The sequence below is a fragment of the Leopardus geoffroyi genome, chromosome A3 (genome assembly GCF_018350155.1).
Source record: "Leopardus geoffroyi isolate Oge1 chromosome A3, O.geoffroyi_Oge1_pat1.0, whole genome shotgun sequence".
Lineage (NCBI taxonomy): Eukaryota > Metazoa > Chordata > Mammalia > Carnivora > Felidae > Leopardus > Leopardus geoffroyi.
In genome coordinates, this window is record NC_059336.1 from 17,587,129 (window position 1) to 17,614,561 (window position 27,433).

Genomic DNA, 27,433 nt, shown 5'->3' on the forward strand with positions numbered 1-27,433 from the left:
CTGTTCTTAGTTCGCTAAGAGTTTTATCGTGGATAGATGCTGACTTTCATCAAATGCTTCCTTGGCATCTCTTGAGATTCTTACTTGATTTTTATCTTTTAGTCTGTTAATACGATGAGTTATACTGATTAATTTTCTAATATTAAACTGATCTTGTAGTCTTGGAATAAACACAGTGTGGTCATGATCTATTACTCATTTTATGTATCACTGGATTTGGTTTGCTAATATAATGTATAGGATTCTTATCTCTGTTTATGAGAGATTGGACTGAAAGTTTCTTTTCTTGTGATATCCTTGTAAGGTCTTGGTGTGACAGTTATCATAGGCTCATAAAATGAGTTTGGAAGTATTCTGTGAAAGACTTTGTGTAAAGGTGGTATTCCCGTGGAACCATTTATGCATGTAAAAATTCAAGCTTATTTTATGTTCTGTCTTCAAGTTGAATTTTGTCCCAGGAAGGCATTCTGTCTAAAAACTGTCACTTTGTAGATCCCCTCAGAGGTTGCTCTGTATTTCTTGGGGTTCCCTCTGTCTGTGCTTAAGAAATACATGATTAAGATGTTCGAAATATCTAGAATAGTGCCTGAAATGTGATAACCAATAAATTTGCCTTCTTTCTCTCTGTGCATATTCTCTCCCTGACACAAAAATACCCACCTGTAGTGGCCTATGATGGGTCCCAACATGAAGCCACCAATTCTGTTATCAGAGCCCAGTGTCTGCCTGCTTGAGTCAGGATTGTGGCTTCTAGGGATGGTGATGGTGGCCCGTGGTCTAATGAGACCTTGCCATGTTCTGTTGCTCCAGAGTCCTTTCTCAAAGGGCTGCTGTTTAGGCCTGCTAATGCTAACTCTGTCTTTGCACTGGATATGGCAGAACATAGAAGTAGCCTATGGGGGCGAGGGGTGGTGGGTTGGATGAAGCCACTTTTTCAGTTCCTTTCCATAAAGGGGGGCATTCACCTCTTCAACTCCCCCCACAAGCTGAGCAGGCAGTTGTGGGTAAGTCTCTCCTTTTAATCCACCTGGATGCCTTTTCCTTGAGAGCAGTGAATGTTTGTAGTAACTTTAGCCATTTGGGTCACTTTGGTCATTTGGGCAGCTTAGAGAGGAATTGGGCATCTCCCCCTTCCCACCCTGCACACAGGGATGTTCGGAGGAGAGAAATTTGCAAAATAACAATATCTCTAAAGCCCCAGCTCCCTTCCTTTGCTCTCTCACTGTGGCTGGTAGCATAGCAACTGATGGAGCTGCCTGGACTCAGGTTGCCCTGGTTTGCGTATTTCTTCCCTCCCTCCCTACCACCTCCTTTCCCTTTACTCCAGCTTTTCTCAGACGTGTTCTGTTAAGACGGCTGCCATGTTTTCCCCCTGGTGCTTGTTGAGTGTGGGTTGCCTGTCCCAGTGGGAGATTAGCGGCTCCCTCATGCATAAAGCTGAAATTGATTTCATCGCATGTGCTACATGAGCCCCAGAAGCCCGAGTGCTGCTCAGATGCTCAGAGTGGAGATGGCAGGAGGCTTGAGAAATGGTGGAATGGCCTTATAATGGAGGGGGCTGTGGGATGGGGAGAGAGACAAGGTGAGAGGCCATAAGGGATGGGAGAAAGAGGGGAATAACTCACATTTATTCGGGGCCTGTCATGTTTCAGAGATTTGCATTTGGTCTTCTCAAGGGCCCAGTGAGATATCTGTTACCCTGGTTTTACACATGAAGAAACTGAGGTTGAGGGGGAATTAATTAACTTGCCCAGAGTTGTAAAATTAAGAGAGAGGTTATAAGCCAAACCCTGTCTGTCTCACTGCCCATTGTAAGTGAAAATGAATACGAAAATGCAAAGGGATGGAATCCAGAATATTGGGCCTTGTGCACAGAAGCCATGTAGCACTCTGGGATGCCGGGCAGGGAGCCTGAGGTAGATGGCACTTGTGTGGGCCAGGCAGACATCATGGAGGTCAGAGCACGACTGTGGCTCCACAGGCATGCATGTGCCAGGACTCACCTGACCTGGTGAATCCTAGTCTTGTGCTAATACTGGTCCCATCCCCCTTGCTGCCTTTTTCAATCCAATCAGTGACCAAATCCTGGCCAGTCACCTAAATCTGTGTCTAGTCCGCTGCCTCTCTAGCCCCATGACCATTACCTTGGCCCAGACATCTGTCATTTCTCTCTCAGCAATCGACATGATGTCCCCTGACTCTCATGTCTCTCCTTCAGACCTATTCTTCACCCTGCACTGAGGAGTTGTCCAGAAGGAACAGGTGCCCGTGTCACATCCCTGCTTACAAAGCCTCAGGATGAGGCCCAGGATCCTCAGGAAGACCCTTGCTTATCTGGTCCATGTTGACTTCTCCAGTTGCCTTTTTGCCATTCCCCCCCCACCCCTATCTATGTTTCAGCAGGTGATGCTATTCTTCAACGACCCAGTCTCTCCTCATCTCTGTGAAGGCCCTTCCCTCCCAGGTGCCCATTAGTTTCTCTTCTTCTTTCATGACTTCATGATCTGATGTCTCCAGGAAGTCTTCCCTCATTTCCTCCATCTGATTCCCTCCTCCCAGTACTTCCCTAGGGCCACTGTAACTAATTACCACACACTCAATGGCATAAAACATGAAAATTCATTATCTTACAAATATGGAGCTCAGAAGTCAAATGGATCAGCAGGGCTACATTTCTTTGGGCTCCAGGGGAGAGACTGTTGCCTTGCTTTTTACAGTTTGTAGAGGCTACTTGGCATTCCTCGCTAGTGGCCCATTCCTCCATGTTCAAAACTACCTGTTCATCATCTTTCCACCCCTCTCTGACTCTGATTCTTCTGCCTTCCTCTTTCACCTATAAGGAGCCTTCTGATTACATCGGGCCCGCCTTGATATTCCCGGATACTCTCCCTGCTCAGGATCCTTAACATCATCACATCTTTGAAGATGTTTTTGCCCTGTAAAGTTCTGGGGAGCAGGACGTGGACATCTTTATTTTTAATTTGTTTAATTTTTTAAGTTTATTTATTTTGAGAGACAGAGCAGAGGAGGGGCAGAGAGAGAGAGGGAGAGAGAGAGAATCTCAGGCAGGCTCTGTGCTGTCAGTGCAGAGCCCTATGTGGGGCTCGAACTCACAAACCATGAGATTATGCCTTGAGCTGAAACCAAGAGTCAGATGCTTAACTGACTGAGCCACCCAGCCCACCACCCTCCCCCCCCCCCCCGCCCTGGACATGGACATCTTCTGAGGACCACTATGCTGTGTACCACACTCCTCTCTGTGTCATCAAGACCCTGGCCTGCCGCTGTCCAGCCTTTTTCACTTGATTCTGCAGTGTATTGATTCCTACATCTCTTTCCCTCCCTAGTCTCTTAGATTCCTCCAGGGTAGAGACAGTTGCTTTGACTCACTGTCTTCAGAACATAGAACCAGCCCTCAGTACTTGTTCATTGAACACAAAAAAAGCCTTATCTCCCTGGCTCTTATCTGCCCACCTCACTCTCCCCCTGGCTCTCATCTGCCCGCCTCAGTCTCCAGCTGCCCTGGGTGTGGAGAACAGTGGGGCAGTTCAGTGCAAGTGTTAAACCCCCAGACCCGAGCGGGCCATCCCAGGTATCCCAGTGCTATCCCGGCTGCAGGACTTTGGGCAGCTTGCTCAACCTCTGTGCCTTTGTGTCCTCACGTGCAGAGCAGAGATAATTATAATGTCTTCCTCTGTCAGTGAGGATCCGGGAAGGAAACCCCAAACCATGGTAGGTATTTCAGACAGACAGTTTTATTGAAGGGAATCACACACATGTTGGGAGATTGCCAGAGCAAATGTTGGGACACTAAGGTGGCCAGGAATTGCAGGAAGCATCTGTCACACCCGGGGCCATGGTAACACAAGGGAATAGGAGTATGGAGCAAGGGCCCCACTGGGGGATGCTTGGTCCTCCGAGGAGGGAGGCCACAGACGGTACTGCATCTGTGGGGGCAGATGGGAGATTGCAAAGCATCTTCTTCCCTCTTCCACCTTTCTAGTCTCCACATACAGCCTCCCACTGGGAGCGCTGAGCCAAAGCTGGCAAGGGAATCCAAAATGCAGTTTGTAGAATCCCTGCCCCAGAATCACAGAGCCAGTTACAATAGGGTGGCCTTGAAGCCAAAGGTCTGGGGGTAAGTGGCACGTATCTTTGGTTTCCTCATCTGTAAAATGGATACTATGATAGAACTTGCCTCAGAGTGTGATAGGAGGAATAAATGAGTTCATATGTGTAAATCCTGGGGTAGAGCTGGCACATGGTGCTGAGAGAGCATTTGTCCCTTGTCCCATGGAATAATAATAGCTCTCTGCATCCCGCAGGTGTTACTGACTTGGATGTCTCTGGAACTCAGAGACCCAAACTGGCTAAGGCCCGAGTTTCTTCCACCCAATTCTCCATAGCTAGACTGCTGGGAAAGGGTGGGGCAGAGAGTCAAATGATGCCGGATCATGGACCTGTGCTGTTCTACGACAAGATGCTTCTGTGACATGGCCTCTTAATTCTGAAGGTTTAGATTCTAGGCTCTCCTAGGCTCCTCCCTCGAGGAGATAGATTCTTGATTAGCAGTCAAGGAAAGAAAGGCTCTTCTGGAATGATTACTCTGTTCTTAATTTTGGGAAGTGGCCCAGCAAAGAGTAATCTCAAAAATATCAATATGCTGGGGTAAAAAGAGGAGCAGGGTGCAGACAGAGTGTTACAGATCATGAAATCTCGCCTGGTGCTAAGTCGTTATTGAATTATGCATTTTTAAATGACTTCACTGGTTGCAACATGACTGTGTTAAGTAGACCGAGGCCAAGCTCTTAAATGTACTTGCGTGTGGAAATGTTGGCAGGAGTACACTCTGACATTGCTGCAGCCCCTCTTCATCCTGACACAGGAAAGGGAATGCATTTAATAGAATCTTTGTGTCTTTCTATGGGGGCCACAAAATGAGGGTACCAACTAAGTTTCCTCCCAACTTAGTGCCAACTAAGTGCACTTGCAATGTGCTGGGACTGTTTAAGACTACTGATTAGAATACCTGATGTTATCCTCATGGCAATCCACATGAGGGAGGTGTTGTTATCATCCCTATTTTACAGATGAGGAAACTGAGTCACAGAGAAGTAACTTGCCCTGGTTTTCATAATGCCTTACTTTGGATTTCTCCAAAACCAGACCCTGCAACAGCATTTTGCAAGTAGTTTATTTGGAAATGGAAGAGAACACTGGTAGAGGAGGAGAGTGAGGCAGGAAAGGAAGGAAGGCTTCCCCTAAAGGATGCATGAATGAGCTGGTAGTTCTGGGAGGTATTTGATGCTCCTTCCCACTAGTAATCCCTTAAAAGACTGAAAAGGGGCACCTGGGTGGCTCAGTCAGTTGAGCATCTGACTTTGGCTCAGGTCACGGTCTCACAGTTCATGAGTTCAAGCCCCACATCGGGGTTGCTGCTGTGAGCACCAAGCCTGCTTGGGATTCTCTCTCTCTCCTTCTTTCTCTGACCCCCCCCCTCCACCTCCCAAAAATAAACAAACATCAAAAAAAAAAAAAAAAGACTGAGTAGAGCAGGCCCATTGTTCCACCAAGGATCAAAGAAACTGGGGTGTTTATCCACCTCCTCATATTCCTCATTGGGAAAGAGTTGTACCTGGGAGTGATAACACCCTGGCATGCCCAGTCTACCCTACAGTGGGGCCATCAAACTGGCAGCTGTAGAAAGCTACCAGCCAGGGAAATGCAGGTGCTGGAGGTAGGAAGTCATCAGCTCATGGTGGTATTATCCACCAAAACCACACGTGACCTCTAGATAAGTCAAGAGAACTTTGTCTGGGTGCCACCAGAATCAGCTGCATTTGGCTAAAAGGTAGCTGAGCCATAGAAAAAAGAATTGCCTAGAATCCTAAGAACTAGCAGTACTTGTGCCAGAAAAGGGAAGAGTAAATGTCCATGGATGGCCTTCCATGCTGGGGAGGTAAAACTGCTGAAGTATTGTGACTCCAGGATCAAGCCCACCTTAGAGCAGGTGCTGTGATAGGATCTGGGGACATAGGTGAAAATGGCTTGGCCTGTGTCCTTGAGACAGATCCATCAGCAAATAGTCTATGTGTGCTGTACAAATTTTGTGATGAATTTGTGCCCAGGGGGCACTGAGGACCATGTCAATTACAGAGGATGCTGTTGGTGCCTGATCCCCAGGACAGTGCACCCTTCCCCTAGTGGCCATGGGTGCAGCTAAAGCCTCACAGTTGTCCCTTGTACTGGATTTACTATTGATTGTTCCCTCCAAATTCATGTTTTTCCTAGAGCCTCAAAACATTTCCACATTTGGAAATAAGGAGGGTCTTTTCAGATGTAATTTATTAAGTTAAAATGAGGTCATACTAGAGTAGAGTGGGTGCTCATCCAGTAAGATTAGAGTCCATCAGAAAAGGGAAATCTGGACGTAGAGACACAGACACATGGAGAAGAAGGCTATGTGAAGGCACAGATGGAAGTTAGACTGACACATCTATAATCCAAGGAAGATTGAGGACTGCTAGCAAACACCAGAAGGTAGAAGAGGCAGGGAAGCATTCTGCCCTGGAGGCTTCAGAGGGAGCATGTCCCTGTTGGCACCTTGATTTCAGTCGTCTCACTTCTAGAACTATGAGAGCATACATTTCTGTTGGTTTAAGCCACCCATTTTGTGGTACGTAGTTATAGAAGTCCTAGGAAATGACTGCACCCTTTGCAGGGTAACTGTTCTCAGCCACACAGGAGCTGCTTGGCTGATGGGCAGTGCCTGCACCCTCAGAGCAGCCTGTATCTGGTTAATGACACAACGGTGCAAATGGCTGATGCCCTTGCCTCAGTGAGGGACAAGTGAGGTTGTGCACTTAATGCTCCAGAGCTCCAAACTACATCCATGTTTGGCTTCCTGACCTTTCTCCTACCATGCCTCCTTCTAAAAACTCCTCCAATCAATGACTTGCACAGAATCCTTGTCTCAAGCTTTGTTTCTTGGGACCCTGGGCTAACACAACCACAGAACACAGAGAACACAACTTTGAGGTGATATCCAGGAAGGCATCCCAGAGGAGAGCTCTCTTGAAGGACAAGGGAAGGTGAGTCACCTGGAGAAGGGGGAAGAGCGAGAGACTATTTCAGAGAAATTCCATGTGTCCAAAAGATAAATCCTGTTAGTATCTGAATTCCCCCATCCTAAAGTTAGGATTTTGATTCATCCCAAGGTGGACTGGGGCCTTTCTTCAAGTGATCTTTTCTCTTAGGAAGGGCAAGCAGACATTGTATTTCTTGCATTTTTTAGGAAGAGTCTGAGAGTGTCTTTCTGCTGGCTGGCTCTAAAATTCTCGGGTCATGAAACATCCTCTTAAAACCCGTGTGCGTGTATTATGTTATTATGGTTGGGGACCTCTCCCTCTGCCCTCATCCTAAGGCTGCGTGGGCCCCAGTCCTGGCTTCTTGAATGACTAGGTGTTGGATGTTGGGAAAGTTAATCTGCGTCTCTTTCTTCTCATAAGTAAAAAGTGAATCATAATAGTATCTACCCATAGAGTTGCTATGAAGATGGTGAGTTAATATTCTAAGTCAGTAAGAAACAGTGACAGGTGCATAAAAGTTTGCAGTTACATATTAGTTGCCACTGCAGTCATTTGGGATTATTACTACTATTTTCACCAGTTTCACCATTACATCACAGTATCTCGAATTGAAATGCTGAGGTCTGAGAACCAATTGTTTAGTCTTTTTTGTTTTGATGGAGATCTGTGTGTCTCTAGATGCTTGCGGGAACTTTTCTTTAGTCTTGTATTTCAACGTATTATCAGTTTGTGCTTAATTTTGAGTCTCATCATTGATTTTGCCGGGAGCCCGCTATGTTCTTCATACTCTGTAAACTCAGTGCTCCATTTATTTCAAAGAAATTTTCTTTAGGTATGTCTTTGATTATTGTTCTGTTCCACATATTTGATGTCTTCTCCCCAGACACTTCCAGTCCTTACTGTGAATGTCCATCCACTATTTTCTGTGATATTCTCCTTCTTGTTCTTTTTTATTTCTTCATGGCAACTCCAAACTCTTATTTAGGGGAAACTTATAAAATGTTTTCTTTTGCATAAGACATCAAAAATTATTGACTGTATGTTAGGCTAGGGCACAGAGACTAATTCTGGTAGGCACGTTTTGGTAAATTAGTGCTATGTCTACTTGTGTCTTCTGCTCAGGGACCTCATGAGTCCATGCCATGGAAGGAGAAGGTGGGGTCTCTGGTTGACAAGATACAGGTTAGAGTCAGTGAACATATGCACATAGAATCCCTACAGTTCCTGGTGGAGACTTTAGATACTTTTCTAATTAGAACTGTAGAACCATCTTTCATTCTAAAGATGAAAACATTGAGAGTCTCAAAGATTGAGTGGTCTGTCCACGGTCACAGAGCTGGTTAGTGGAAAGGCAGGTCAAAGAAGGATTTGGACCCTGATCTCCAGCTAGTCTCCCTTTTTCTTTTTGATCCTTAATTCATTATTGTATGAAACAGTGTTGCGTGCCAGTCAGTAGAATATCTAACAAGCATGATGCTTTGAACATCCATTATGTGCCCTGTGGTCGTACAGCTGAGTAGTTATGAAGCAGAATTAAAAAGAAAAATGGGCCCGGTTTGATTAAAAGTAAAAGGAGGGGCGCCTGGGTGGCGCAGTCGGTTAAGCGTCCGACTTCAGCCAGGTCACGATCTCGCGGTCCGTGAGTTTGAGCCCCGCGTCGGGCTCTGGGCTGATGGCTCAGAGCCTGGAGCCTGTTTCCAATTCTGTGTCTCCCTCTCTCTCTGCCCCTCCCCCGTTCATGCTGTGTCTCTCTCTGTCTCAAAAATAAATAAACGTTAAAAAAAAAAAATTTAAAAAAAAAAAAAAAAAAGTAAAAGGAAAGATGTTCTAATCGGGAAAAGTGGCATGTGCAAAAGTGTGGAGGTGGGAATAATAAAGTAGTATGAACTATGTGTGTATGTTGGTGGGTAGAATGGGGTGGAGGCATTCTTGCAGACTCTTCATGGGTCAGTCAATAGTGATGCAGTTAGGTGATCAGATAGGGGGCAGCGGGTGGTGGAAAGCATCAGAGGCCAGGTTATATCCACCTTAAACATGTCGAGGGTCACTTTACGTCCTAGCAACATTCAGTTTTTCTCCAAAGGTTTGATTTCTGTCTGGAGCAGACAATGCATACGTACAAAGCTTGCTCTCTAGCTATTTGAAGCACTTTTGCTGTCTGTAGCAATTTCTGGGGAGCCAAACTGTTACAAGTGCTCACAGCGGGAAAAAGAAAGATAGAATTGGTCTGGAGATTGCTGCCTGAGGACAAGGCAGAATTATATTAAGGGGTCACCTCACCACCTACGTGTTGAAGGAGAGCCTTGGCAGGTCCAGGGCAGTTGCTGCCCAGGACTTACGTGTGGGTGGCTCACAGAGTCTTGTCCTTGAAGTGCTTTGATGCCTGGTTGGAAGGGGCCAGTGCAGTCTCTGAGTTCAGCTCCCAGAAGGCCAGACCTTGTCCCTCTGGATTTGGTTCCAGACTTTGTCAGCAGAGAGTGTCACCAAATGTGAAAAACTTATTCCTAGCTACACAGTTGATGGTTCAGGATCAAGTAGATAAAGGGGGTTCGTGGTTTCATATGTGAAAAGCCTCATGGATGAGAACTGGTGTGTCCTGAAAAATAATAGGAATTCAAGCATCTGATGATGTTGATAGAATTATTTGGAGATAAACGATATGTGATTAGAGGCTCCTTCCTCCAGGTATTCTGGGGTTCATCTCTCGGTAAAATTTAGTGGCATTCTTCCCACCTGCTGGGCCACAGGCAAGCCATATTTTTGTTTCTTTATTTTCCTTAAACTTTTTAAAAACACATCATTGACATATAGCACAATACTGGAAGTGCAGTTTGATGAGTTATACAACCCTAGTCAAGATACAGAAATTTTTATTACCTTAGAAAGTTTTCTCAAGTTCCCTTCCAGGCAGTCACCTCAACCAGAGGGAACACTATTCTTATTATTTAATTACCCAAATCAGTCTGCAGTGCATTTCAGCACTCCAGAAAGTTCTTTTATGCCTTATCCCAGTGAGTACCTGCTCCCACAGGTATGTAATTTGTTTATCACCATAGGTCAATGTTGCCTCTCCTTGAGCTTTTCATATAAATGGAATCGTTATGCGTTCTTCTTTTCTCCTCCTTTTGCCTAACATAATTTTGGGATTCACTCATGCTGTGTGTCAGTAGTTTGTTCCTTTTTCCTTGCTGTACGGTATTCTGCTGTACGGATGCACATCACTTGGTTGATCCAGAAGCACGCACCTGGGCTCCTCCAGTTTCCTTCTCCTCCTCAGCTTCTGAATTACCTTCTTATTACTTCTCTTTCTGGCAGTCCTTGAGTGAAAGCTAGAATGTGAGCTTCTGGCAACCAGGATTGTGTCTGTTGTGTTTACCACTGAATCCTCAGCGCTCCGAACAGCATGTGACCGATAGCAGGTGTTCAGTGTTTGTAGGATGAGTGGATTAAGAGTGTTCTGAGCACCTAGTTTTAATTGCTTACCACTCTGAGCCTGTATGGTATCTTCCCAAACAACTCAGATCGACAGGACCCCCAAGACATTCTCTCTTTGCTCGCAAACGTAACATGAATTTAAGGCCCAAGGGTTGTGAGCTTTGTCTCTGCAAGAGCTTCCCTCTGCACCAGGTTAGGTCCCTTCGTAGACCTCATTAACTGTCTCTACCACCCCCATCATGACCTTTCCCTTCCACTTTATTGGCATTGCTGCTTTAATTGACTGCCTTACGCTCTCATTCCATGGGTCCGGAGAGCCTGCTTTTCTCTCTACCACTAAAGTCCCCATACCCAGCACTCTGTCTGGCACATGAGAAGCAGAGAGTACATACTGGTTGGGGTTTCTTTCACAGAGAGTTCTGTAAGGTTGTTCATCCCAAGACCATGACCTTGAGAAGAGAAGGATGCATTTGAAAACAAAGCCTCTGTTATATAATGCATGATTGTGTGCCCCCTGCCCTTTCCAAATTCGCATGTTAAAGCCCTAACCCCTGATGTGATGGTATTAGGAAGGTGGAGGCCTTTGGGAGGTGATTAGGTTTAGATGAAGTCATGTAGGTAGAGCTCCCATTATGGGATTTGTGCCCTTATAAGAGGAGGAAGAGACCAGCTCCTCTCCCTCTTCCTCTCCGTCTCCCTGTCCCTCTCACTCCACCATGGGAGGGCATAACAAGGAGATAATCTGCAAATCAAGAAGAGGGGTTCTCACCAGGAACTGAGTTATCTGGCACCTTGACCTTGGTCTTCGTAGCCTCCAGAATTCTAAGAAATAAAGGCCTATTGTTTAAGCCACCCAGCCTTTGGTATTTTGTTATAGCAACACAAACTACTAAGGCAGCCTTCGTAGAAGATTTCTAGTTAGGATATAGCATCTCATGGGTAGGGTCATGTCTTCATCCATAAAATATTTTAGCCCAAATGTTGAATCTATTAATGTGTTAGGTGGGTCATGGCCATGAGGGACTTAGACATTTACTTCACATTATCCCATGGAAATCTTAGAATGTTTATTTTCACCCAGATGTTTGGGACCCTGGGAGCCCAGAAGCACTAGATCTGTGAAGTTTACACCAAGTTCCGTTTACTTACTGATTGTACTCCTGGCTTTAGCCCCTGCAACAAAGGGTGGCTTCAGGGTCTCAAAGAAGTGTAAAGTATTATGGGCATGTGGTGCATAAGCAGGATCTCTGTGCTTTGCCTTTATTCTCAGCATAGCCTCTTCAGGGGTTCATGTATAGGCTTCAGAAGTGTTCATGAATTCCTGAAATGGTGGACATATGTGCATTTTCCTGGGAAAAGAGTCTGAAATTTCTCACCAGATCTTTGCAAGGGCCTATGTATCCTCAAAAGTTAAAAACTACTTGCATAGACTCCCTTGAAAGATCCTTCTGGTTAATTGCTTAAACATCTGAAGTACGAGAAGAAGAAAAAGGGAGGAGCAGGAATTCTGCTAGGGCCCAAAGTTCTAATGTTCCACCCCCACCTTCTAGTAAACAGACCCTCCCCGGCCTTGGTTCCCTTTCTGATGACTCCAGTTGTTGGATTAGATGGCCTCATATTTCTTGCATTGTGTGCTTGAGCAGTTCGTCTCAGAGAGAACTGACAAACCTGATATTTCTGTTCTTTTAAAAAAAGAGAGGTGCTTACAAAAAAAAATAGTGTGTCTCATATGCCTACTTCTCTTTGAACCACTCATACATGTGACTTATAAAGAATCCAAAGTCTATAAAGAACTAATCAAACTCAACACCCAAAAAACAAATAATCCAGTGAAGGAATGGGCAGAAGACACGAACAGACACTTTTCCAAAGAAGATATCCAGATGGCCAACAGACACGAAAAGTTTACTCACCATCACTCATCATCAGGGAAATACAAATCACAACCACAATGAGATACCACCTCACACCTGTCAGAATGACTAAAATTAACAACACAGGCAACAACAGATGTTGGCGAGGATGCAGAGAAAGGGGAACATTTTTGTACTGTTGGTGGGAATGCAAACTGGTGCAGCCACTCTGGAAAACAGTATGGAGGTTCCTCAAAAAATTAAAAGTAGAACTACCCTATGACCCTGCAATCGTACTACTAGTTATTTATCCAAAGAATACAAAAATGCTGATTCAAAGGGGCACATGCACCCCAATGTTTATAGCAGCACCATCGACAATAGCCAAAGTGTGGAAAGAGCCCAAATGTCTACTGACTGATGAATGGATAAAGAAGATGTGGTGTACACACACACACACACACACACACACACACACACACACACACACACAGTGGAATATTACTCAGTGGTCAAAAGAATGAAATCTTGCCATTTGCAACAACATGGATGGAACTAGAGTGTATTATGCTAAGTGAGATAAGTCAGAGAAAGATAACATAGGACTTCACTCATATGTGGAATTTAAGAAGCAAAACATGAATATAAGGGTAATGGAAGGAAAAATAAGATAAAAACAGAGATGGAGGCAAACCATAAGAGACTCTTAAATACAGAGAACAAACTGAGTATTGATGGAGGGGAGGTGGGTGGGGGATGGGCTAAATGGGTGATGGGCGTTAAGGAGGGCACTTGTTGGGATGAGCACTGGGTTTTATATGTAAGTGATGAATCACTAAATTGTACACCTGAAACCATTACTACACTATATGTTAACTAACTTGCATTTAAATTAAAAAAAAAAACCCAATTATAATTGGATTACTAACAAAAGAGGAAATATAATAATCTGACGGCTGTTTTAGAACCAGGTACAGGAAGCACTGTGATGTGCTTCATGATATTTTGTCAAGGGGACAGAGGGAGAGATAATTGTATTGGCTAGTCTGCAGAGGGACATGTGTACTAGTAAGTCATTTGAGATGGAGACATCTATTTACTCGAGGGAAAGTTTGTTACTATATTGTACCTACCACCAGAAATAAGTGAAAAGAGACTAAACATTTGGAAAGATTGATACTTTATTTTCTTTCTGGTGGTCAGCAATTTACTGCTAATGCCTGAAACAGAGCAAAGACCATGGAGGAAAGTCGATTGGCCCAAGCCCCAAAGTATTGAAGCCTGCTGCTCTTAATTCTGTCCAGGACCAGCCTGTGAATAATTATATTAAGGAGTTGAGCAGAGTTATCACAGAGCTACAAAATAGCACCCTTGGGGCCCCACTGTAGACTGATGGGGACTCTGGAGACTTGACAATGATGATCAAAAGGTCTATATATTTAAAATGCACAAAGGATGAGCTCAGAAATTATCTGCCTGCCAACTTAACTTCTCTACCTGGAACAAATTATCAAAAAATCAATTTGCAAACACCTTTGAGATAACAAGGCCTTGAGTAATAACCTTCATGGCTTTGTAAAGAAAAGCATCTAGCTTGACTAATCTGCTTAATTTCCTTCTCTGACCAAATGGCAGGCTATAATAGAGGCAATCTGAAGTTGTCCCTTAAGATTTGCTTCAAATCACACTGAGAAAATATTGTCCACCTCTGTTTCATAGCAATTATTCTGTCTCTGGAGAATCTTTGTGGGTAGGTGATTAATTAGAAAGCAAACACTGAATGAGTCTGATCTATCCCGAAGCTCTCACCTGAGTTCCAGATGGAAACCTGTACCTGCCTTACCCACCTGAATAGCCCAGAGGCCCTCCAAAAGTTTTGATCACATCTGCATTATACTCCACTCCCAGACACTCCCCCACCCACTGACTCTTCACTTCCTAATTCTACTCCAAGAATCATTAATTTGTTCATATCCATTGACAGATCCCATTTCTGGCAATTGGTTCCAAGAAAATATGAGACCAGAAAAATTGGAGTCATTTGCACAAAGATGTTCATTGCAGCATTATTTACTGTAGCAAAACTTGGCACAACTCGCGTGTCCAAGAATGGGAGATTAGTTAGTGTGATTGCCTGATAGATTGTTCTGTAGCTATTAAAGACTGTGATGGCAAGATCCATGTTGTCAACAAAGTCTTTAGAATCTAAGAAGTGAGGGAAGAAAAACATTGGGTCTTTATGTTACTGTAGCTGTATGAACAAGGATTAAAAATATGAATAGAAATTGTAATGGAACATGGAGAAATAAAAATGGCTGTTATATTGAGTGGTAGATAAGGGGACTTATTTTCTCTTTATTGTTACTTTCTTTTTTTAAAATTTTTTTCAGTGTTTGTTTTTGAGAGACAGAGAAAGAGCATGAGTGGGGCAGGGGCAGAGAGAGAGAGAGAGAGAGAGAGAGAGAGAGAGACAGACAGACAGACAGACAGAATCCGAAATAGGCTCCAGGCTCTGAGCTGTCGACACAGAGCCCGAACCCACGAACCGTGAGATATGACCTGAGCTGAGGTCGGATGCTTAACCGACTGAGCCACCCAGGCGCCCCTATTGTTATTTTCTTTATTGCTTTGCCACTGCTATTTTTTGCTACAAATAAAAATAACAAACATAACCAGTTTGAGTTCTAGAAAATGGGTGTCTATAAGCAAACAGCTTTCCAAAGGAATAGCTGGTCTGGGAAGGCATAGAGATGTGGGTTCCATCCTACCTTACCTGCTTCATGATCTTGGTTAGGTGACCCAATCACTTGGATTCTTTGTTTGTTTGTTTTTAATCCATCAAAATGGAGGTGATTGTGTCCCAAGATTTGCACAAAGTAGTGCGTGTGAGATTTCTTGGTAAATAAGAAATACAAAGTTAATGTTAATTTCGGCAGCTACGCCAGTGGGCTAAGAATTGCCAGAAAGACCTACCATAAGTGCTTGTTGAAATTCTAGTTTATTTAACCGAAGAAATAGAACTTAGTGGAAGAGGAACAACCCATACAGGATGCAAGATAACTCTGCATTGACTTTTCCATTGACCCTTGATTCCTACAGAGGACACTGTGCCTGTGACATCCTCCTTACTGGAGGAAACCCGCTAGAGTTGAAAAGAAGCTGAATTTTGCCTTTGCCATCATCTTTTTGCTACTTTGGCTCATAGCACTATTTGGGGGAGAACTTCCACTAGGAACCCATGTGTTGCTATGAAAGAAATGGTTACAAACCTCAGACTCTCCTGGGTTTTGAACCAAATTCCACTTCAGTAAGGGCATGTTCTCATTTGAGGACGGAAAACAGAATATTAACCCAGGCAGCTTTGCTGTGTTCCAGAAAAACCATTTATTCACAATTACCTTCTTTCTTTACTTTATTTAAATGGAGATATGGTCGTGTGGTAGAAGAAATACCAATTCAGGTATTTACATTAAAAAAATCTCTCACCACAGTATTGAAACAAACAAAAAAAATCATAGAAATTAAGGTAGGATGTGAATGGAGTCATGAAAGGGATTTGGGCTCCTGTAAGTGGCTCACTTTGGAATTCTGTTCTTGTCCTTATATGCTTGGATTCTTCTCTGTAAACCATTTGGGTCTGACATCCTTTGCTGATTGCTTGTCTTCCAGAGCCTCCCACACCCATCGCCCCCCCAGAGCTGCTGGCCGTAGGGGCCACATACCTGTGGATCAAACCGAATGCCAACTCTATCATCGGGGATGGCCCCATCATCCTGAAGGAGGTGGAGTACCGCACCACCACGGGCACCTGGGCCGAGACCCACATAGTTGACTCTCCCAACTATAAGCTATGGCATCTGGACCCTGATGTGGAGTATGAGATCCGGGTGTTGCTCACACGACCGGGGGAGGGAGGCACGGGACCACCAGGGCCTCCGCTCACCACCAGAACCAAGTGTGCAGGTAAGAGCTTCCTTCTTGACTCTGCTTCGAGAGGTCGGGCACTTGCCCTGAGTGATCCTTCTATTGGCATTCTGCGACAGTCATTCCTAGACTTCTTTGATGCGACTGTGCTTCCCGTTGTGGAAGGCAACAGTCAGGGCTTTGGTCTTGCCTTTGAGGCCCTCCTGGCTCTGGTGATGACTGGGACCCATAGAGCCACCTGACTCCAGCCGTGTCCTGGAGAGTTCCTGGTTCTGACAGTGTTTCCGATGGGACACTGGTTGTGTGCCTCCAGGGATTCCTGGTGCCACTGTAAGTCTGAGGCTTCCTAGTGCTCGAAGTGTCTCTCAGGGCTCCTGGCTCTGAAAGTGTGCCTTGTCACGGCCTCGTTTGGACTACACCTCTGTGTGCTTCTGATTCTTGTTAGCTACCTCAGGTGCTTGTGATGTTAACTTTGTCCCTGAGGATTCCTTGCCTAGGCCTGTGACCCTAATGAGCTCTTGGTTTTGACACTTTGCCTGAGGGTTCCTGGTTCTATTTACGTCTCTGAAAGGTTCCCGATGCCAACTTTGTCTTGAGTACCTCCTGGCTCTGAAAGTGCCTCTCAGTGGATTCTGGAACTGCTTTAGTCCTTGAGAGCTTTCTGGCTGTGTATCCCTCAGGCCCTCCTGGTTCCAACCGAACAGTCTGGGTTGGGACTGTCCCTTCGTGGGTCCTCTGGATTCTATATCCCTCCAAGCTCCTGGCTCAGTATACCCCAGGGGACTTGTGCCTCCCCCAGTTTCTCTGAGGTTTTTGGTTGTTGCTTAAGAATTTGGTGGCTGGGACTGTGTCTGAGAAGGTTCTTTTGAACCAACTATATCCTATCCCCAGGAACTCCAGGCTTCTATGGTGATTCTAATAAGGGATATTGGCTAGGATTTTATCCCTGACTGTATTCCTGAGATGTTAGAGCTCTGAATGTAACTCAAGAAGTTAAAAGAACTCAGTGTGGTTTTTTCCCCCTTTAACCATTTGATGTAAGTACTTTTATCTCACATATATATGAAGGAATAGAGACTCCATATTTTCAAACCTTTTGTCCAAAGTCGTAGAATTAACCAGTGGCACCGTCAGGATTTGCACTCAGGTTCTTCTGACTCTAATGCCACTGATCATTGGTCACCCCACGGTGAAAAGATAGAGAAGTCTGTGCCATTGGCGTGGAATACAGTGCTGGGGTTCTTCCAGGGGGGACCAGGGAAGCAGCAGCATGAGCCATTGGATTACAAGGGAGGAAGAATCACTGATGGGTTCCGGGTGGGGAGAGAAGGACCCATCGGCACAGCGACCCCCATGAAAGAAAAAAACAAAATACAATTAGTTCTATAATGCAACATACGTGTCCCTGAAAATCACTGTAGTATGGAAAGTTATGCGATAAAGACTATCAGGGTTATGGGGGAAAATGGGATTAGGGTACTTCGCTCATTCTTCATCAATGACACATTAAAAAAAAAAAGAGGAAAATAGTAAAACTGGTCGCACAGTTCACACCTGTCAGTGGCTTAGGATATGCATAAATACTGCAGTACATAGAGTGTGTTTCCTTGCAGAGAGACCCCGGGTTTGCTTTTGAAGCAGGTTGCAGCCTGCGAGCTGGGGTGGTGATGAAGAGGGCTTTCTGAACGTGATGGAAGTCATGACACCAGCTGTGGGTGCCTGGGGCTCACAGCACGTGCTGTGAACAGAGGCAGCAGGTCGATGTTTGAGGGGGGTACGTTCTCTGTACTCGTGCGTGGCTCAGTGGAGCCGAGTGCAGTTTTCTGCTTCCATAGTGTTTCTATGTGCAGACTCACACATAGCAAATGTGACATTCGTGCTATGCTCAGATTGTCCCCTAATAGGTCAATCATGTTGGAACACATGTGAGTTGTCAGAACAAGAGCTATAGCAGAACTGACTGTAATCACTCTTACGTACCTCAGTAGTGCGTCTGGGTGGTCTATAACCCAAGGTTAGTGAGGATGCCCATTGCTTGGGAGTATTCTTTTGGATGTTGTCGGACCATTATAATAAATAGAAATGCCATTTCCTTGATTATTTTCAAAAGCAGGCCTTCGCAAAATTCCTTATTGAAACCTGATTATAAAACCTACTACTTTAAAAGGACATAAGATTATGTTATTAAACCAGGTAATACCTTATCTCAGCTTTGCAATTCAATATTCATCCATAAAAGTAATTGATTTGATCCTACCAATGAGACTTTTCTTTTTCCACAGGGTAAATCTAAGAGTTTCCAGGGTTTTTGATCTTTATAAATGATACTGAAAGTCCTTTAGCAGCCCCTCTGGACGTATTTGCTGATGATCATATAATACATTTTGAAATTCAATCGGAAGATGATCATCTCAATAAAAATTTACAATCTATTGCAAACTGTTGCCACGACTGTGTAATGGATTTTACATGTTGAAAACACAATTGTCTGACTATCACTATAAAAATTATGAGTTGAAATGCTGTTTGTGGTTTTATATTTCAAAAAATGTTGGTGTTTAAGTAAGTTACAGCTAAAATCTTGAATAACCCACATTTTACAAAATGTGTCATCAAGAACATAATCTTCTTTCCCACATTGCCACTGATGGTAGAATATTCTTTGCCTCATAATTAATTTTTAAGAGGATTCCAGGGCTGGTATCCATTTGTGGAAGCTGTTTATTGGGGTTGGTAGTGTGGGTCCCCCCCACCTTTCCTTTTTCTATTATTAATCGCACTGGAAATGTACTCATTATTTTGCAAAACAGAAAATGAGAGAATGTGGAGTGTGGAAGGTATAATTTTTGCCCAGAGGAATTTACAGACTATGTTAAGATTCCAGCAAAACAGCAAAAAGGGTAAAACATAAACATAAAGTCGAATATTGAAATAGCATACTTCAGGGAGAAAAACCAGGTCGGTGGGGAAAGGCAGTGCTCTTAAAATGGTCTGGCACACTGGTTCACAGAGTTTAGTCCCTGGACCATCAGCATCACCTGGGAACTTGTTAGAAATGCAAATTCTCAGGCCTCAGCCCTGACCTAATGATGCAGAAATTCTGGGAGTGGAGCCCAGAAATCTATGCTTTAAGGAGCCCTCTGAGTGATGCTGAGGCATACCCACATTGAGGAATCACTGATATGCTGTGCCACACCTACGTGCCACTTTGGTGGTGTGCCCACCATGTTGCTTGATCCTTAAGGCAGCTCTGAGAGGTAAATGGGAGGAAAGCTAAGGCACAGCATCATCAGCCCAAGATTGCAAATCAATTCAGTGCTTAGAGCTAAGTCTCTTGGCTCAAGGAATTCCCCACCACATGCTTTGATGGGGTTTCCTCTCTACATGTCCTCTTGAGGGTGGGTTTGCGTGGTAGGGAGACTGGCAGCTATGGAGACCAGCTGCATGGTCTAGTCAGTCCACGGAGGCTGTAGGCCTTTTCTGCAAACATCTACTGAGCTCCTTCCCCGGGCCAAGCTCTGTTCTAGGCATTGGTGGCAAAGGCTTAAAGCAGGCACTCAGGCTAAAGCATGGGTGTAGCTCAGGAAGATACCTGGGGGACAATTCAGCAAGGGCAGGTGTGGATGTATTCCAGGTCTGCTAGGTCTGACAGGCCACTTGCCGGGTATATCCTTGGTGCATCAGGAACGGGGTCACACCTTTACAGGTGGACATTTTCAAGAGTTTGGCTGCAAAGCACCATCCTAGCTCAATAGTCTCGAGTTCAGAGCAAGACTGTTAGCCAGTGATGCCAGAACCTGGACAGACTATCACACAGGGAATGTAGGGGTGAGAGAAGAGGGCCAAAGATGATACTCCATGGCTTCTGGTTTGGATGGCTGGAAGGTGAGTGGTGGAACTGTTGGGTGAGATGCAAGACACAATAGATGGGTTAGGGACGAGAGAATGAGTTGAAGTTTGCATATGTTGTGTTTGAGATAAAGATGCATAGCAGGTGATGGCATATGGAAGCCTGGAGCCCAGGAGGGACCAGCAGGGTACCCCTTCATCTTCCCTGAGAACTACCTGATTGCTTCTGCATTTTAGAATCAAAGGGGCTCCTTAGTACCAATGAAAGCAGTCTAATTTTCTTTCTTCATACTATTCCCTTGAGATGCCCCATTCATGTATTTTTTTCATTCATCGTTTTGTTCTTTTGCTCTCTTTAATCATCTGCCATCCTTCCTGAGATACAGGCGTGGGGTGCATATGTGATAATTTACATCAGAGTTCTTTGAAAAGCTCCAAATACTCTTTAGATGCCTGTAATAAAATGAATTATTACTTGTTGCTCTTGTGGTTATGAATTGTTAAAGCAGGAAATCTGACATGTCCATTTCTCTGGACTGACTAGCATGTGAATGGGTGTACCATTTTCTTTTGTTGTTCATCATCTCACAGGAAATCCTATTTCAGAACACGATGATCATAATCTAGACTCCCAGACGTTTTCTTATCTAGAACAGTGGGTGGTTTTCTCTGGCACATCCCCAACAGCAGACATCCATGGATACTAGTTGGGTCCTAGGAGCTTGTCTGGTGCCCACCCAGCCTCACCTTGAATGCTATCTCTGATGGGAAGATCATGCGCTCCCATAGCAGACCTTCTAACTGCTGGGGATCCTGGGTGGTTACTATTACTCTCTACCTAATATTGGTCTGGTTATCATAAAACTCTGGCTGGGGTCAGAATTTTATGTGGAAACAGAATATCATGTAGGTTTAAAAGAGCAGAGGCTGCTAGCATCAACTATCTGGATTCCACGAGGAGAACCAAGGTCAACAGCATTGAGAATGGGGACCAGGGTCAGCAATAGGGGAAGGCCAGTGAGATGATGAGAGGTGTGGACATCACACTGGTCCAGTTCATCTTTTCTGCAGGTACCACTTTTAATGGGCCATGCATCTGCTTATTGATGCCTTCAAGCTATCACCCAGCATTTGACAAAAGACATTCTCCCTCATTGTCACCCAGATCTGCCTCCATGCCACACCCACTTGTGTATGGATCTGGTTTTACTCTCAAGAGACCCATTCCTCCTTATCTCAGAAACAGGTCTTAAGCAACCCAAATTTAGCTCTCTTGTGCTCTGGAAATCTCCTCCCCTTATCCTTAAAGGTCCTGCTTGAGCCAGACTCTGGCAGTAACCATCGCTTTGCAGTTGTGGAATCACAAATCCACAATCTAGCATGCCAGGTGATCAGAAGTTCCCTGTGATTGCTTGCTCCCTGTAAATTAAAGGCCCCATTGCCTGGGTACCCACTTCATTGTGGTATTGCCGAATTTAGGTTTTCCAAATGAAAAGTGACTTTGTACAGCCAGAAATGTGCAATACTGCTGCTTTGGAGGGCTCACTTAGTATTCCCTCCACCTGAGGTTTGATTGCACATTATATTTTATTCACATATTTATGGATTCCTACTTGAAGTGATAGGTGTCTGTCTCTTTTCTCTAAGGAAATAGAAAGGAGAAATTCAAATTGCTGAGCTCAATGAAGTAAGAGTAGTCATTAGAATTTAGTGAGAAGAATAGGGGCTTTAGAGCCAAAAAGAATCTGGTTTTTATTTCAAGGTGGCACTTGTATCTGGATGACAGTGCATCTGTCTGTGTCTCTGTTTCGTTTCTTCCATTTACAGGAGATTATGATACACTGTTTTGTGGCGAAGCCTCAGTGAGATAAGTTATAAGCCTAGCAGAGAATCCAAAACATAGAAGCCCCTTAATGAACATTATTTGGAAGAAAACAAAAAACAAAAAACATCTCCGGCCTAGGAAGAGGGTGTCGGAATCTAAACTGATGGTGTGATGGACCCTGTTGTAAGAAGACTGCTCTAGTACCATTGTCTTTACTTGCTCAGACAGTGGTGGATTAGTGCCGAAACCCTAAGCTCCTGGGAAGATGGCGAACGCTGGCTTTGCAGGTGTTCTGGGATCGTTGATGTGTGGCCACAGTGGTACCTGATGATGAGGTCAGGGGCGGAGATAGGAGTTGCTCTTTTTCTGATTTTGTCTAAGTCCTACGTAGGAGAGAGAAGCATGCTATTCAGACCCCTCTCTTTCCTGGGAAGCCAAGGCTTATGAACATGAGGACTTGTGAACAGGGAGCGGAGGTGAGTCCCGACTGTCTTCAGTGAGCATCCTTAGGCGGGCTCTATGTTTTCAGTCCAGCATCCAGTTCTAGGGCAGCGTGGAGGGACAGCAAGATAGAAAGAGAAATTGAGAGTCTAGAAAACAGAACAAAGCTATGTAACTAGCCTTGTAAGGCCTTTTTAAATTTTTTTTTTAAATTTATTTTGAGAGAGAGCATGAGTGGGGGAGGGGCAGAGAGAGAGAGGGGTAGAGAGAGAATCCCAAGCAGGCTCTGTGTTAGCAGCCCAGAGCCTGACATGGGGCTTGAACTCACAAAACCATGAGATCATGACCTGAGCCAAAACCAAGAGTTGGACGCTTAACTGACTGAGCCATCCAGGCACTCCAGGCCATTAAAAGAAAATTTGTGTAAGCCTCAGCTTCAATGCGCGGGTAGCATAACCTGGTCTGAGATTAGATTAGAAGGGGTCTAGATTAAAAGCAAATGAAACTTCCTTCTGAGCAGGATGGTGGTGTGAGCACAGACTTCTAACTCCTATCTCTGCCCTGTCATAATCCTGGTGAGATTACCCATGAGTCTGAGGGAGGCACAGCAAGATCAGCCAATAGCAGGCAGATCACCATCCTACCTAGAACCAAAGCAGAATCTGAAGACCACCGGGGAAACCTCCAGCACTGTGACAGACTAGGGATGGAGGGTCTTCCGTGCATGCCACACCATGCTCAAAGGGACATGGTTGCCAGAGTCATGCAGGTGAGCCCAGACTGAAGGCACCCACAAAAGATGGTTACGACAACCACCTGTGCAAAATTATTTGGAGAAGGGGTGCTCATTGCTCTAACACTTCCCTTTCCTTCCCTGCCTTTTTAGCTGCTTCTGTGCCTCCTTCCTCCCCTGGAGCATAGGACCATGGAGGAAAGAGGAGGGATTGAAGAGAGAGAAAGCCTGCTCTCACCATACCTGGTTCAGGAGCTGCTGCATGAGCCAGGGGGTGTCTGCACGTGAGCAGGCATCTGCTGGGACATGATATGTCCCCCTCCTCTTCTTGCAGACCCTCTCCCCTCCTTCCCTCTATGTACACAATGTCTACAGGTGGCTACCATGGAACTCCTCCCTTGGCTTCGGGAAGATGAGTTGGAAAGCTAAAGCCTTCTTCCCTACACCTGTTTACAGGTTCCAAGACTCTCTTCTCCCAATCCACCCAGCCTCCTTGCTGTGTGGGTTGAGCCTGGTGTTGAAGGGAGGAGGGAGGGTCCAGTTGGGTGCCTCTTCCAGCCCCTGAGGACCTGAGGAGGACATCTGGAAGTGCCTCAGGTTCTCTGCAGGAGGCGGCCATACTTACTCCTTACTCTTCCTGGTTCTGTAGCCTTGGGTGAAATTCCAAAGTAACAAGAAAAAAACCTGTAAAACATTGTTAGGTTTAGATTTTTTTGCTCCCCCATGATCCCTAGAGAACTAGGGCTCAGAAGGTGAAGTATAGTAAGCCAACAGACCTTCCTGGAGAAATAAATACTCCTTGATTCCTCCTTACCTTGAAAGTTGAGATAAGAAAAAGCCACAGAGAGGTAGTGTTAATGATAATTAAATCTAATATCTTTGGTTTTTTTGTTTATCAGACTTTCTGGATTAAAAAAGTAACTCCCAAATATGTTACAGTTGGAGGTCACTCATTCCTATACCTGGGAAGACCTTGAGATAACAATACCAAGAAAGTGTGTTTCCTTTGTTTCATAGTAATGAAAACAACAGTTACCCAGTTTGAGTATCTATGATATACAAGGCCCATAGCATTGAGGTTGTTTGGAGGATTTTACTTGTAATTCTTGCAGCAGCCTAGTGGAGGGGCCATGATTTCCTCCATCATCTGGGAGGTAAGTGACTTACCCAAGGCCTTATACCTGACCAGGTGGCCTGGCTGGGAACTGAGTGTGTAACTACATAGCTACAAAGCTCTATGACCGCCAGCATCCAGCATCATTATGAAAGCAGAAGGCACCATGACCAAGTTGGGTTTATTCTAGAAAGGCACTGATGAAAAATGTTGAATGCTGGAAAAGCTATTCATATAATGCCTCATATCAATAAGTCAAAGGATAAAAACCATATGATCTCCAGAGAGGCTGAAAAATAATTTGAAAGAAATCGGTCTTCATTACCGATCAGAATTCTTAGTAAGCCAGGAATGGAAAGTCACTTTTTTAGAATTACTATTTCTAGGAGCAAATACTCTTACAGCATCAAAGCCTAAGAGAATAAACTAAACCAAGAAAAAAAAAAGGTATTAGGATTATTAAGAGATTTCAGTATTATGGTCAGACACAAAGCAAATAAACAAAAATCAATAGCCGTATGCTAGTAATAACCACATGAAAATATAATAAAATGTATCCTGTTCTCAAATGCAATTAAAACATAAATACTTAGGAGGAAACCAAGAAACGTACTGCAACTACGTATGAAAACATAAACCCCTGCAAAACTTTTCTGAGGAAGATAAAGCAAGACTTGAATAAATGGAGAGGTATATCATGTAGTTGGATTAGCAAATTTAATATTGTGGGGATATCAGTTCTCCCCAAATTAATTTATGGGTTTAATGCAATTGCAATCAAAACCCTAATGGGAGTCCTTCTGGAACTTGACAGTGATTTCAAAATTGATCTGAAATAATATAGAGGAGAAAGTAATGGAGAACAGTTTAAAAAAGTGGTGTGGGGGGACATTTCATTGTGAAATATCAACATTTATTATAGCTATAATAATTGAAGCCCAGAGAATAATCCAGTATAGAGTGAAACTAGCTATTAAAATTTATATGAATGGAGAGTTGCTTAACAAATAGTATATTTGTAATTGGTTAATAATTTGGAAAAAAATAGAATGTGTTGCATGTATATTATGATACGCTAAATAAATCCTGGATCGATTAAGAACTTAAATTAAAATCAGAAAAAAGGAAGAACCAGAAGAAAATACTGTTCTTTTCTTCGGAAGGACTTTCAGCTCATTAAGAGCGAATAAATAAACCCCTGAGTCGAATCTTACTGTGTAAAAAGAAAAGGAAAAGAACAGCTTCTCTACTGTATTAACAAAATTCAAAAAACAAATAGGTAAGCTGGATATGGGAAGAGACAACAGAATTTAGAAGAAAGGGATAATATTCTCACATAAAAAGAGCTCTAACAAGTTGATAAAAATGTCATGTGAGGGGCGCCTGGGTGGCGCAGTCGGTTAAGCGTCCGACTTCAGCCAGGTCACGATCTCGCAGTCCGTGAGTTCGAGCCCCGCGTCGGGCTCTGGGCTGATGGCTCAGAGCCTGGAGCCTGTTTCCGATTCTGTGTCTCCCTCTCTCTCTGCCCCTCCCCCGTTCATGCTCTGTCTCTCTCTGTCCCAAAAATAAATAAACATTGAAAAAAAAATTAAAAAAAAAAAAAAATGTCATGTGATAGAAAAAAAGGCTAAAAAATATTGACAGGTAATTGTCAAGCAAAATGTGAATGGTGAAGAACAAATTTAACATGTCCAGTGTCACAGATAATCTAATAAATGCACTTTTAACCTGTAAGATTACCAAAACATACCTATTTTTCACTGGTAAAAACCAGCGTTGGCAAGGAGCAGTGAAAGCAGTCTTTTACAGGCATTTCTGCAAGTGGATTAAGTGGCACAGCATATTTAGAAGACAATTCACTAATTTTTTTTTTCATAACAAAATAATCAGAGCTTCACAGAAGGAGTTGTATACATGGAGGTTATCACTGCATTATTTACAAGGGCAAAACTTGGAAATCACTTCAGTGCCACAACAGTAAGAGCATAGGTAAATAAATTTGTGTGTGTGTGAACAATGGAATTCTATGCTGGTATTACAAACCATGTTTTTCATAGAATATATCTAATGGCATGGGTCAGTGTTCATGCTCTGATAAGTTAAAAACAACAACAAAAGTCAGCTTGCAGAATTGTGTATGTAATTACTGCCCCAGTTTTTTGAAATATAGATACATAGCCCCATGAGCTAGTGAGTTTATTAGCAGAGCTGTGAAGTATTGACCAGAATTCCCCATTCCAGATCCTGCCCTCTACATTTCCAGGGGGAGCGCACGTGGCCCCCGTTCACTGCCTGCCCTGAGTTCTAGAACATTGCTCTGTTTCTCCTGGCTGTCCCAACTGGACCCAGTGTGGAGCTGGCCCCTCTCCACCACTCTCCGAAAGCTGCAGGAACACAGGGTTGTTTTCTGCAGCAGCAGAACTGCTCTCAGTGTTCGGTGGGACACAGACAAGGGTTTGCATTGCTATGCTGTCAGCAAACAACTTGCAGTCCTTCTGCAAACTTAAAGGTCCTTACTGTTGGCAGGGATTTTTTACCTTCTCCTCTCCCTCCTGGATCACATAGGTAATGCAAAGTCTTCTCCCTCCAGAGCAGTTCCACTGTCCCCAGATTGATTCGGGCTTCAGCTCCAGGCCTTTCTTTGCACATCTTTTGCATTGAGTTGAATACTCAAAGGGAGTGTGGGGAGGGCGGCTGATGCTGAGATCAAATCCTTTCTTGTAATGAGAACAACATTCCCTTAAGAAGAAGGTGTTTTAATTTATCTGTACTCCTATGCGTGCACGGACACACCATATATGTAGTATATATTTATATGTATGTGCCATATATATATGTATATATATATATTTATATATACATATACTCATGTATATACATATAAATATATACCTTTAAAAAGATTGTGGGCCACTGTAAACATTTTCTCTTTGTTTTGCTATGTTGTATAAAATGTATATAACTGGAAAGTAGGTTTCCCTCTCAGAGTCAAGTGTGGATGTGAAAGATTGTTATAAATTGTAAAGTACTCTATATAAATGTGAGAGGTTATTTTTATCATAGTTAGTGCATCATTGACATTCTTGGAAGGTACAGGAACAGTTGCACGCCTGCTGAACCCTGGAATGTGAACACAGCTTTATGTCGTGTATAGATGGAGCCAGGGACAGT

General features: G+C 44.0%; 1 protein-coding gene across 15 annotated transcripts in view; it reads left to right on the forward strand.

The window, feature by feature from the left end:
- Positions 1-27,433, forward strand: part of PTPRT (protein tyrosine phosphatase receptor type T) — a 1,070,511-nt gene that overhangs the window by 450,462 nt on the left and 592,616 nt on the right. For all 15 annotated transcript variants that reach the window (XM_045444560.1, XM_045444565.1, XM_045444561.1 and 12 more), the window contains one exon: positions 16,046-16,339. In XM_045444560.1, coding sequence (XP_045300516.1) covers positions 16,046-16,339 — 294 coding nt within the window. The remainder of the gene's footprint in view (positions 1-16,045; positions 16,340-27,433) is intronic.